This window comes from Centropristis striata, chromosome 7 (genome assembly GCF_030273125.1).
Source record: "Centropristis striata isolate RG_2023a ecotype Rhode Island chromosome 7, C.striata_1.0, whole genome shotgun sequence".
Taxonomy (NCBI): domain Eukaryota; kingdom Metazoa; phylum Chordata; class Actinopteri; order Perciformes; family Serranidae; genus Centropristis; species Centropristis striata.
This window is the reverse complement of record NC_081523.1, coordinates 8,605,438-8,619,326: the sequence shown is the minus strand read 5'-3', so window position 1 is coordinate 8,619,326 and position 13,889 is coordinate 8,605,438. Positions and strand designations below refer to the sequence as shown.

Here is a 13,889-nt window from a genome sequence, read left to right as displayed (position 1 = left end):
TTGCATAGTTTCTCATGGCCGTGTAGTAAAAAACAGCCGGGACAGCACGGTGGTTTGAGAGAAATGGATCGTTAGCGATGTTGGTTAGCAGCTGATTTATAAGCACAGTAGCAGACAAAGGGATGACCCTTCCTAGTTACCCTGTGAACTCTTCAATCCACGCTGAGCTGAAAAAGATTGGATGGAGGAAAACAGTGTTTGGGAATTCCCTCTCGCCCATTCCTCTCTTTGTGATGCTGATTTTTTAAATGAGGAAATAAATAAAAGAATGGACATTTATTGGAAGACCAATCTATCTTGTAGAAAGAAGATTTTTTATTAGATCTTTAGTAAACTGTTGGTATTCATGACATAACGGTAGTTATTCATCATCTTTTGTTTGATAAATAATGGCTTGAAAGTGAAGAATTTTTACTTGAATTAATCCAGACAGCATGAGAAAACAAATGTTATTAATAGTAGGGATGCAGTAAATCTGAGGGAAATTATCTTGCTGCATGGACAGATAATTTCACTTGACAAGACTTTTTGAATCAAGATTATTAAATCTAGAAATAAGCATGTTGTACACTTAAAATAAGAAATTAACTCTTAAAACAAGATAAATTATCTAACACTTCTAAATCTAAGTTTGTTTTATCTTAAGAACCAAATAATTTGCAGTGTATAAGAGTATAAATAGGAATACAAAAGGTTTGAAGCAGACCAAAATGAATTGCAAGAAGTAATTTTGTGCATTTTTACACTGCACTTTTAAGATTTCATGCTCAAATACATGTAGCTGTACTGAGGGCCACTTCAAGTGAGGGTGCGGGCCGTGTGCGCCCCCCGGGCCTCCAGTTGCCCATCCCTGCTCTATAGCCTTCTCATTCCTCACCTGCAAAAAAAACACACTTTCTGACCTCTCTGCGTCTCTTTTCTCAGGTGCCGTGATGGATACGCAGGAAGCAGGTGCCAGTTCCATGACCCGTGCACCACCTCGCCATGCATGAACGGCGGCACGTGCCGCGCCGTGACCAAGGGGAACACGGTGGACTTCAGCTGCACCTGCAGGCTGGGATACACCGACCGCCGCTGCCTGACACCCGTCAACAATAACTGCATCAGCTCGCCGTGTCGCAACGGAGGCACCTGCGAGCTGGAGAGTCTCACCACGTACAAGTGCCGCTGCCCGCCTGGATGGTCAGGTAACTATTGTGACAGGAGAGCAATGGTTTCTAATAGGGATGGGAATAATTAATCCATGATCGATTATTGGTTAAAAATTATTTTGTCTATCATGTGGAATTTTTTTTTTTTTTTTGTAATTTACTTTTTATTGCTTTTTAACAGTACAACAAAAATACCAACATACATGAATGTGAACAATAACAGGAACCTAACAACAAAACATGAGATAAAAATAAATAAAAATAAAAACAAAAACAGAAATCACACCCACAGAAAAACAATTACTCATCAAAAACTACTTTCAAAACATTAAAGAAATCCGATCATGTGGAATTTTTAATCTATCTGTGTTTTTTCAAATTTCATCTCTGACTCAAACGGAAAGTTGCAATAACAATTATTAAACACACAGAAATACAAGAGTATTAATTTGAGCTAAACTAGCTTACTGTATCAAACCTTGCTAGCATGAATTACAAGGTTTAATTTTATCCAAAACTTATTTTAACACAAAACACAATTAAATATGCAAGATTACTGTGAAAACTAACCTCATGCCTCTTCAGAGGCTAAAACATAAAACATTGAACTTCTTGACTTTTACAGTTTAATCTCACTTGAGTTAGTTTTACAATCGTCAGGAAGTCTCTTTTCTTCCTTTCAAAATAAAAGCGTCCGTTATCAAAACAGACGTTTGCTTAGTACTGCATATATATCTTTTTATTTTGCCCATGTATGCATGCAGCGATTAATTGATTAATTGATTAATTGATCGTTTAGATGCTCGAGTTGGCAGGTTTCTTCCAAACACCCATCCCTAGTTTCTAACTTTGGGGGTTACAAGATGATAAATAGACATAGAAAAACAAACCTGCCTTCTAATCTTTGTTTTTTTGTGTGAATTATTAGATCATTTAAATAAAGTCCTTCTATTGCTAAACTTCATTATTTTAAATCATTTCAAACCCTGAGGAAGTAGTTCTAGATCAGGGGTCTCAAACTCAAATTACCTGGGGGCCGCTGGAGGCAGTATCAAAATGACCAAAAAAAGACACAAAATGACAGAAAAGAAACAAAATTACTTAAAAAAGACACAAAATGACCAAAAAAAGACACAAAATTACAAAAAAAGACACAAAATGACCAAAAAATACACAAAATGACTGAAAAAACAGAAAATGACTTAAAAAATACACAAAATGACCAAAAAAAGACACAAAATTACTAAAAAAGAAACAAAATTATTAGAAAAAGACAAAAAATTACAAAAAAACAACAAAAATTACTAAAAAAAGACACAAAATTACAAAAGATTACCAAAAAAAGACACAAAATTACATTACATAACATTTCCACTTCTTCCGGTAACAACAACACGGCTGCGAGTTTGAGACCCATCTCGAACATCATGTCTCTGTTTCCTCAGGTAAACTGTGCCAACAAGCCGACCCCTGTGCCTCAAACCCGTGTGCCAACGGCGGCCGCTGCTCCCCGATCGAGTCCATCTACATCTGCACCTGCACGCCCTTCTTCTCCGGAAAGACCTGCAAACAGGACGTCAACGAGTGCGACGCGAGCCCGTCGCCCTGCAGGAACGGCGGGGTGTGCATCAACGACGTGGGCGGCTACAGGTGCCAGTGTCCTCAGGAGTACACGGGCAAACACTGCGAGAGCCGCTACCTGCCCTGCAACCCGTCGCCATGCCATAACGGAGGAACCTGCATCCAGAAGGGAGAGACGAACTACGAGTGCTCCTGTGTGCCCGGTAGGGAGATTACACTTAATTTATGGTTACAGAGGAAAACTTTATTCTTCATCTGTGTGAATTAAATGCTGCTGTGAACAGTAAAGTTGAGAGCCGGAGCTACCGACATGAAGGAAGTTTTTAGCTTTTATTTAGCTTCCTCTGTCAGAGGATAAAATGCTCCACAAAAGGACGGGCGAGTTGTTTTCAGACAGTTATGATAAATCAACAGTTATGTGTCAAAATTGGTGCAATATTCATTTGTAAATTCTTATAAGAAAAACCCACATTGTTTCGAACTTCTTGAATATCAATTTTTTGGCAAATTATGCCTTGATATTCCTGCTACATACAGTAATGGAAAAAATTATTAGACCACCCTTTTCCATGGTTTTCTTGATAAACCCATGGAAAATGTCTACATATTAGCTGTTAAATTAAACTTTTATGAAGTATTTTTGTTGTTATCATTATATTTGTCCAAATAAATGTACCTTGAGTTGTACCAGGCATTAAAATGAGCAAGAAATTGTAGAAAAACACGGGTGGTCTAATATTTTATATTTCCATAACTGTATGTGATATGATTCCTCAAAGTATGTCACCATGGTTACCAAGGACGCTATTGGACTCTCCATAAACACATAATCATATTTATTATTATGATAATTATAAAAACCTGTGAAAAATTGTAATTTTTTGAGATATCTTCATCAGATTTGAACTGGCAGTAGGTAATATTATATACTTTGACCCCATTGTGTTTTCCAGCTCAAAAGGCCCAGCTATAATGATCTGCAGGCCTGTATTTACTAAAAATATTCAGGCGGACAATAAAAAAACATATTTTTTCAGTGTGTTTCAACTTCCATCACTCAATAACAGCAGCACTTACAGTTAATCTGACTTTTTGTGAATTAACTCCAGAGTGTTACCTTTCAATTGTGACCAAAACCACAGATTTACTCAAAACTATTCAAAAACAGCTTTCAATTTACTTTGGGTATGTCTTTGATTTGTTGTTTTTTTTTAAGGCGCTTTAAAGTCAATTTGCAGGAACGCTAAGGGGTTAAAAGTTTTAAATTCTAGATAATACTTGAAGGTGAAGTATGAGTCGGATCTGTCATTATCAAGTTGACATGAATCATGAAATCCTCCTGAATTAAACCAAGTTATTCATCTTTGTTCCTGGAGTCCCACGCGTTAAATTTAAATGCCCCGTCTGCTCGCTGCTGGTTAAAGGGATGATGTCATTTAAGGCAGGGCCGTTCCTGTGTGCGTACATATGTGTGTGTTTCTGCTTTGGTGTGTTCAGTGTGTGAACAAGGCCGAGCAGGAAGACATTGCAGCTTATCATAAGGAAATGGTCAAAAGACAACATCCTTTTCACACAGCGCAGTGAAGCAAAGCTTGCTGGGACTTTAGTCCCGTCACCTCCACACAGAGTAACTTTACCTTGTTTTTGTCTGTTGCCACTGAGTCCATAACAAACAGTTCCTAGAAACATCTTCCCTGGAAATACTTTTAGATGCACTTATTTAATCTTTGAAGAAATCACCGAACGTATTTTACACTTCAGGTTGTTGCTGATGCAGTTTTCCTTAAAGTTACCCTTTAGAGTAGCATCATAGAGGAATGTTTTTATGAGTTTATGAGTTTTTATGTTTTTAACTTGTGCACATGAAGAGCACTGTGGCTGACACCATCCATTGATCAACAGGTGGTAGTCATACGCCAAGAAAAGTAGAAATGCATCAGAAGTGCATTGACAAAATATAGGAAAGAATAACTTGAAGCTAAAAACATGGAGGCAAACAACGCAGGTTTCATATTTTTCAGAAAAGAAAATGGTTCAGCAGATGTTTCATGAGAAAGAAAATGCATTTTGGGGGCCGACGAACATGTTTCTTATTTAGAAGAAATCTCCAAATACATCTTTTCTCATGGTTTCATGATTGTAAACTGTTCTTGGTTGGTTGGTTTTAATCCACCAAATGTTCATGTTTTCTGTGCGGGAACAACCGGAAGATGCGATAAACGTTGACGGAAACCATTGTATTTCCGAATACACTTTGATAAAATCAAGCGGCCTGTTTTTGCTTCTTCTCCTGCAGATAAAATATTCACGTCATACTCCTTTTAACCATTAAATGCTATTTTGGGACGTACGTACGTAAAACTTGTGCAACATTTTATTAGAAACTGATAACAGACGGTTTAACAAGCTGTACGCCTTGAATACAGAAGTTAACATTAAGATGACCTGCAGGACTCCTGGCAGTGGCAGCGATGACTTGTGCTGGTTTTGATTTATATTACTCAACATGCCACATGTACAGTCCAGTGGTTCCCTTTTGTGTAGCTGCAGAGAGCTGAGTGGATGTTATTACATGGCGAGGTTACCACAGACCTCAAGAGGGTACAGCTGCCTTCTTTCTTGGGAGGGAAGAAGTCAGTTGACCACATTTAACCGTAGACTTAGTTTCACTCCCTTTGTTGTAAACGGGACATGGAGGAGAAATGAATAACGGAAAAATCTGAAGCCTCCACTGGGAGTGTGTAGCTTATGTTTCTCTCTTTGTTTCAGGTTTTACAGGAAAAAACTGCAACGTAAACATCGATGACTGTCCAGGTCACGAGTGCCATAATGGAGGGACGTGTGTCGATGGAGTCAACACCTACAACTGCCAGTGTAGACCAGAGTTTACAGGTTTGTAATAGTATTAATCGATGATTTAATGTGTTTTTATCTCCGACTGCGTATCAGTACTCACTGATCTGAAACACGGCCGAACGTTCAGTTCTGCAGCCGTACGTGAATAAGTCAATGAGTTGAGAATTAAGTTGGATAAAGCTACAGTTTGCAAACTGAAAGTTGCAATAAGAATTATAAAACACACAGAAGTACAAGAGTATTTATTTAAGCAAAACTAGCTTGCTGTATCAAACCTTGCTAGCATGAATTACTAAGTCTAATTTTATCCAAAACTTATTGAAACACAAAAAACACTTACTAACCTCATGCCTCTTCGAGGGCTAAAATATAAAACATTGATGTTCTTGGCGTTATCTTTACAGTTTAAACTCACTCGAGTTCCTCAGGAAGTCTCTTTTCTTCCTTTCAAAATAAAAGCACCCGTTATCAAAACAGGCTTTTGCATAGTACTGTATATATATCTTTTATTTTGCACATGTAGAAGAAGAAGATTATTTTATTAATCCCACAATGGGGAAAGTCAACATCTGCATTTAAACCATCCTTTTTTACACACCATGCAAGGAGCAGTTACATTACACATTACTGTGCCCGGGGACCGTTAGGTGCCTTGCTCAAGGGCACTTCAGTCCTAGACCTTCAGTACCGGGATTCGAACCGGCGACTCTCCAGTTACAAACCAGATTCCTAACCTCTAGGCCACAGACTGCCCTGTATGCATGTTTTTCACACTGGAGTATGAATAAAAATATAGCGATTCGTCGATTAATTGATCGTTAATGTTATAGATGCTGGAGTTTGCAGGTTTCTTCCAAACGCCCATACCTATTTTGTATGCCGGTGTTTTAACATTTACATAAAGATATTTGTCTTTATGCAGCAGGCGCCTGACTAACGTTTGATCTCTCCCCCCTGGTCCTCCTGCAGGTCAGCTCTGCACAGAGGACGTGGACGAGTGCCAGCTGATGCCCAACGCCTGCCAAAATGGCGGCACGTGCCACAACACCTACGGCAGCTACCAGTGCGTGTGCGTGAACGGCTGGACGGGAGACGACTGCAGCGAGAACATCGACGACTGTGCCAGCGCCGCGTGCCACCACGGCTCCACCTGCCACGACCGCGTAGCTTCTTTCTTCTGCCAATGCCCCCACGGCCGCACAGGTAGTCACATGTTTATTTACACTTTTTATAAAGCTCTTTAATACCTTTTACAGGATATGCTTTTTTATATAAATGCATCAGCCTTATGAGCCGTGCAATGAACAGACTCTACATTACCCGGAGGATGTGGAAACAAATATCTGAATCAACTGGACTGGACTTTAAACAGACTTTGTCCTGCCAGCTCCTCGTACAAACATTACATCACATTAAATACAAAAAAATAAATAGAGTTGTTATACCTGTAATAATTCCGGTAATTATTCTGTTATTATGTTCTATGGTGTTATTAAATGTCCTGTGTTTTTTATGTTGCACCAAAGAGAAGCAATTCTAATCTAGTTGTATGTATAAACAATGACAAATAACCTATCTATCTATCTAGTTTAATTTCAGATGAAACCATGTGTCAATAGAGCTGGGCGAATTATTAACAGCTAGCGACTGGGCATATTGATTAAATCATGGCAGTGGTGCCAAACTAGAAAAATACAAACACAAAGCAGAAAGATGCCCCTAAAAATGTCCAACTGAAGAGATAATGTGGTTGGGGAACTTCTGTTGGTGAAGGCCAACACCAAAACTGTCAAGACAAGTTTTTTTTATGACCAAATTAAGAATTGCATATATGATCACAGTGTTTTTGCTTCACGCTCTGCCCAGGCGCCACACCTCGCCAAAACCAAACAGTGTGAACAAGTCTTACATGAATAATCACCTGCCCCTAAAAAAAGGGAAACTCCAGATTTTTGCCATATGAGAAAGAGTCTGTATGAAAAAAATGTGTTTGAGAAAATAGCATTTTTTTCAGGGGGTTTGAAAACGAAAGTGCTGCATCAAGAGAAAGTGACATCCATAAATGCTGATTTGAGGTTTCTCCGGCCTATCTTTGTTGTTTTTTCTTGTCCGAAACTGCTTTCATTGGTACACTTAAGTGTGTTTTTTTTTATTTTTTGCAGCTTACAGATGACACGTTATATAATTTCTGCATTCTGACACTGTTTTCTCACTTCTTCTTCTCACTTCTCACTGCCATTTGAAGACGCGTATGTGTTGATGTCCACCCTCCTACCTCTTTTTTTTTCACTTAATTAAAATTGAATCTTTGATGCAAATTCTGTCCTGTTAAGGCGCCCCAGTAGCTCACACTGCTGAGGGTGCGACCCATGTGTTAAAGTCTTTACAGCAGCATCCTGACCCGAATGTGTACTTCTGTTGAATACTTTATACAGCACAGTCCAGTATTACAATATAAAGTCCATCTTCTGTGTTGTGCACCAGGTCTGCTGTGCCAGCTGGACGATGCCTGCATCAGCAACCCTTGTCAGAAAGGCTCCAACTGTGACACCAACCCCGTCAGCGGAAACCACTTCTGCACCTGCCCGTCTGGATACTTCGGCGCTTCCTGTGATCAGGATGTTGACGAGTGCTCTCTGGGTAAAACTTAGCAAACACTTACTGACCTTTCATCGAGTCTCAGCCCAAAAAAAATCAGAATTATTAAAGGCAAGGCAAGGCAAGGCAAGTTTATTTGTATAGCACAATTCAACACAAGGGAATTCAAAGTGCTTTACATACACATTAAAAACAGCAAGACACAATTGAAAACAGTAAAAACAGTCAATTAAAACAGGGAAATAGAAATAAAAATACAAATGAGATAAAATAAGATACAGCAGGATAAGAAAATAAATAAAATAATAAAAAGCCAAAGTCAAACATTGCATAGTTAAAAAGTAAGGGCAGTAGAGTAGAGCAGATAAGTGTTAAAGTTAAGAGTACGCTGCAGTAAACAACAGTGTTTTTAGTCCTGATTTAAAGGACACATTTTAACTTTTAGCTGAACTGTCAAGAAAACACACAGATGTACTCATAACCTCAGTACGAGCTCATTCTTTCCTGTTATTATGAGTACTTTGTTACCCACAATTGTGGCCATAATTGCAGTAAATAACACCCTCGGGGGGTATTATTGTTGCGATCATGTACAGCCGAAGCTTTGGTTTGGCTTCGTCAAACAACTAAACCGCTCAAAAATCATCTCATTGTCTTGTCTTCACAGTCAAATTGCATCTTGTTCGGTCGTGTACGTACAAGACTGTTTGTTAAAGTGAATCAAAGTTGAATGTTAATCTGTTTAAAACAGGTTCTAACCCGTGTGAGCATGCGGGGAAGTGCATCAACACCATGGGCTCCTTCCAGTGTAAGTGCCAGCGGGGCTACGTCGGGCCGCGCTGCGAGCTGGACATCAACGAGTGCATGTCCAACCCGTGCATGAACGAGGCTACCTGCCTGGACCAGATAGGAGACTTCCACTGTATCTGCATGCCAGGTAAGACCGTTGGACAGTGTTATTACAACATAATTATGTATCTAGGCCAGGTTGACATTTAAGTCAACTAAAATGTGCTTCATAGCTAACGAAAGTCTCCAGCCCAGCACCTTAACCTTTAAATTTTGCCAACTTTGAGTTTAGTTTTGAGTTCCCAGAGATAGACTAGTTTTCAAAATCATATTAATAAATGCTCAATATGACTATTAATAATGTTGGTAGGCTAATTTAGACTTATTAGGCTGTTTAATTTTCATTTTAGGCTCAATATAAGGTTTGCGGCTCCATTCTGCAATTTTCTCTTTTTTTTGTGGCTCTTTAGTTAGTAAAGGTTGCCCACCCCTGATCTAGGCATTTGAATGTGTCTTTAAATGACATTTAACATATTTCAAGGCCCTTCCAGTTGTCCTGAGACATGATCACACCTAACATCTTACATTTTCACCCTCAAATATAGTTGAAATCCCATTTTATTTAACCAGTTTTTTCGATTCATATAGCCGAATTACAGTAAATCCTTAAAAATGGCTGGTTTAAGCCATTTATAAAGAGAAAGAAATCTGTTTCTAGATACTTATACGTGAAGATTTCTTGATTTTTTTCTCCTTTTTATGTCTTTGTTAATTGAAAGTCTTTGAGTTTTGGACTGTCGGTTACATAAAATGAGTCTTTTTCAAGATGTTTCTTTGAGTAATTTCTGTATAATACCACTAAGGGCCCCTGTGGGAAATGAGAATCATATAAAGGGCCGAACATATGTAGTTTTATGTAATGGAAAAAAATGCTCTATGGTTATATAGGAGATAATTATGCCTTCTCATATACAATTTTTGCCACATAAAGCGTTAAAGAAGTCAACAAAAAAGCTGCTTCGCCATATAGAGTTCAAGAGTGAAGCAAAATAACAAGTTTTGATTACATTTTTACTTTTATTTTTTTAAGTAGGCTACCATACAGCCAACTCTCAGGCCTGACTATGACAACTCAATGCTTGTGTGGGAATTTCTGAGTCTCAAAGTTGCAGATCCCTTACCTAAGTCTGCTCTGAGAGTCTTAAGTTTTTATCTGTCTTTTGGGAAAGCAGTGATGACTGCATTTGCCACTGGCTGACAGGTTCGAAGTGAAACATAGTTTCCCTGCTGCATTAATGCAGTTTTGTTCAAAATGTTATCACTGCATCATGCATATCTCGGGTATATTCATATTCAGGTGTTCAGGTGCCAAGTCACTCAAACACCTTTCATCCTACATCCTCGTCCATAAAGTTGGAATAATTTAGTTTTCAGACACAATCCTCAGTTAATTGTGTTTTCATGATTGGAAGAGATTGATTTATACAGTTTTGAGAAGATATACACTTTATCTGCCACGAATAAATCACATTGTCACAATCATTTAATGGAAAGAGGTAAAAATATTTTACATTTACATTTACATTTACATTTAGTCATTTAGCAGACGATTTTATCCAAAGCGACTTACAGGACGAAAAAGCAAACAATCAAGGTATAGTGAAATAAGAGCTATTAGTGCATCAATAAGTGCTAGTGACAATTCTTTATGGAGTAGAATTATCATGTAGTGCTATGAAAGAAGATGCTCTCTGAAGAGCTGAAGGTCTTCAGGAGTTTTTTAAAACTATTTTATTAAACTTTATGTATTAATCTCCAGTCGACAGAAGTGAAGCATTTTAGGAAAACATGCAAAAGACTTCTAACATGGAGCTCTCACTTCTCAGTTTCAATTAAAAGCGAACTAATTATCTCAAGGTGTTGCATCAAATGTCTTTTTCTCACTATGATTCATAATAAATAGATAAAATAACTCATAACTGCAGTTTATATGGCCTCTGTGTGTGATTTAGACCCGTTCCAGCAGTATTTATATATAACATCAGTGTGAAAAGTTTTTTAAAACTATTTTATTAAACTTTATGTATTAATCTCCAGTCGACAGAAGTGAAGCATTTTAGGAAAACATGCAAAAGACTTCTAACATGGAGCTCTCGCTTCTCAGTTTCAATTAAAAGCGAACTAATTATCTCAAGGTGTTGCATCAAATGTCTTTTTCTCACTATGATCCATAATAAATAGATAAAATAACTGCTAACTGCAGTTTATATGGCCTCTGTGTGTGATTTAGACCCGTTCCAGCAGTATTTATATATAACATCAGTGTGAAAACGCCTCTCTCTGTGTCTCTGTCTCACCAATCCATCTCCCTCCTGGTCCTCCCTTGCTAATTGGCCAGGTTACGAGGGGGAGTTCTGCGAGATCGATACGGACGAGTGCGCCAACAGCCCCTGCCTCAACAACGGCGAGTGTATCGACAAGATCAACGCCTTCCACTGCCAGTGCCCCACAGGTGAGGCTGCCATACTGCTGCCGAGGAGGAGGAGGAGGGGGGAGGAAGAGAGGAAGGGGAGAGAGGAGGGGAGGAGGCGTGGGGCCACAGGGCACAGAGGTCGATCTCTCTCTCTACTCCCTCTCTCTTTCTTTCACTCAAACACAAACACACACACGCAAACACCTTTCTGGATGGGCACTAATCCCAGCCCTGAGGCAGGCTTACGCAGGCCGGGTAGCCCTGAACGAATGCAGCAGTCGAGGAGGAAAAAAAAATCTATAGGGAAAGGGCTTGAGGAAGTTTGAACTTTTGAAACAAGTTTTTTATCCCTTTTACAAAGTCTGATGAGTGAGCAGAAACTTGTGGATCCAAACGAGACTTTTGATTGCGACTGGGAGCGAGGGAGAGCTAATAATAGCAGGCAGAGCTGCTGCTGTAAAGGGACATTTACTGGCGGATGAGGTAGTCGTTTTCATCTATTTCGAGGGCAGCGCGTTGTTTCGCCTCGGCCCCTTTTTTTTTTTTTTTTTTTAACCAGAAATGCCATTGGCGTTGCTCTATTTGGACAAAAGGTATTGATGTTCTGTTCAGGGGTGAAGGAATGCAACTATTGAGGGAAGAGAAGAAAGCAAAGGAACGATCTTCAAACTCCCCCAAATGTGTTTTTGTGTTTTGCATTCTTTCATTGGGATCATTGAGGTGGAAGTGATTTTTTTTTTCTGCATTTTTTTTTTTTTTTTTGCTTTTCGGGGAGGAAAATAGAGAAGCTCAGAGTCGGGCGGATCAAAGGCGGCCTGGGTGGAGAGAGGCAGGATTCCTCCTGTTGAGAGGAAAAAGAAAGGAAGAAGGAAAGATGGAAAGAAAGAAAGAAAGAAGGAAAGAAAGAGAGACACCCCAACAAGGAAGCTTTAGAATTGATCGAGGAGGGGAACAAGAGTGAACACAAGAGCTTAACGCCGAAGAGAACCCTGTGTGACAGTGAGAGGGGGTTATGTGAGGAAGCAGCACAAAGTGGTGGTGGTGAAAGTGTTGTTTCTGCAGGGTGGGGGAGTTGAGATGCACAGACCGTTATGCTCAAACAGGAAAGGAGGGGGTAAAGAAGGGGAAGGGGGTCTTAACCGCCCTGCTTGAGATGTAAATTTGTCCCCGTTGCAAGCCAGGCCTGAGGCGAGGGTCCCCTCTTATTATTTCTGTACATGGAATAGCCATGGAAACCCCACTGAGAGCCATTGAAATGTCTGATTCCAGCAGTCTGGGGATAAACCCCTCTCTGGCTGCAGAGGTGTGTGTGTGCATGCATGTGTGTGTGCGTGCTTATGATTCTACCCCTGCTTTTGTGTGTTTGCATCTGAAGAAATTCTTTCACAGTGGACTGTAACTGAACTGTGCAGAAACGTAACTTTTGCATCACATCTTGGCAGAAAAAAACACTCAATTTGTACCACTGAGGTTTGTACAGGCTACTTTCCCGCTTCTGGAAAAAACTGGCAGCACCGCTCTCAGAAAGAGACTGGGGTTGTTTTTCCCTCTCAGCCTGAGGGGCTCCACGTTTGGATTATTTAAGTATCTATTTCTAGGATTTTGGCTCTTTTGATTATTGCTGATTGAGTAGTTTATATGTGGTTAGCGTTTCATTTTGAGGTCTGTACCGGCCGTGTAGTGCCAAAATCACATGTTGTTTCAGGCTGCTCACTTCAGAGTGAGATATAAGTTGCATAAAAACACACACTGAGTAGAAAAAAGTGTTGACAAATAATCGTTTGATACCACTTCTCCCTTTGTTGACCCCAAAATACGATCCCAAATCCCCAAAAAGTTAAGACACAGTCTGAAACGTAAATATCATATTCAGAATTCGATGCATATTTACACTCAGTTTAAACATGAAATATATTCTCTTTGTACAGTTTACAGCGTGCAAGGATGAGCAAATTATCATATTCTGTTATATCTACATTTTAGACAATGTCCCATCTTTTTTTGAATCTGTCCTGCAGTACAGTCACCTGTAAAACATATTTAATATGTATGAACGTATGTACATACAAAGAAAATGGAATAAAATAAAATATCAGGGACTCAGAGGATGAGACAGTTGATAAAATTCATGTGAAACAAAAAAATCTAGGTTTTAGTGGCTTTTATAATAGTTAACATATGTTTTAATAATAAATTATTGATCAGTTTTAGCAATTAATAACACCTTTTGGGTTACCAGATTGTGAAAAATACCATTGGCTCATTTGACGGCTTACCTTCTGACAAAGTGCTTCAAGAGTATTTGGACAAAAAATCCATTCATTAATAGTTCATTAAGCATTTATTAATGATCACTGACCAACATTCATAAGCATGATTAGCAAAGAAGAGATTTTTCCTACCTCGCTCTCTCTAAAATGTGTTTTTATTAGTATTTTATA

At 39.1% G+C, this 13,889-nt stretch overlaps 1 protein-coding gene across 2 annotated transcripts in view; it reads left to right on the top strand.

Moving 5' to 3' along the window:
* Positions 1–13,889, top strand: part of LOC131974505 (neurogenic locus notch homolog protein 1-like) — a 62,648-nt gene that overhangs the window by 18,719 nt on the left and 30,040 nt on the right. For both annotated transcript variants that reach the window (XM_059336830.1, XM_059336829.1), the window contains exons 3-9: positions 925–1,187; positions 2,597–2,935; positions 5,502–5,624; positions 6,558–6,791; positions 8,073–8,228; positions 8,938–9,123; positions 11,374–11,487. In XM_059336830.1, the coding sequence (XP_059192813.1) occupies positions 925–1,187; positions 2,597–2,935; positions 5,502–5,624; positions 6,558–6,791; positions 8,073–8,228; positions 8,938–9,123; positions 11,374–11,487 (1,415 nt within the window). The remainder of the gene's footprint in view (positions 1–924; positions 1,188–2,596; positions 2,936–5,501; positions 5,625–6,557; positions 6,792–8,072; positions 8,229–8,937; positions 9,124–11,373; positions 11,488–13,889) is intronic.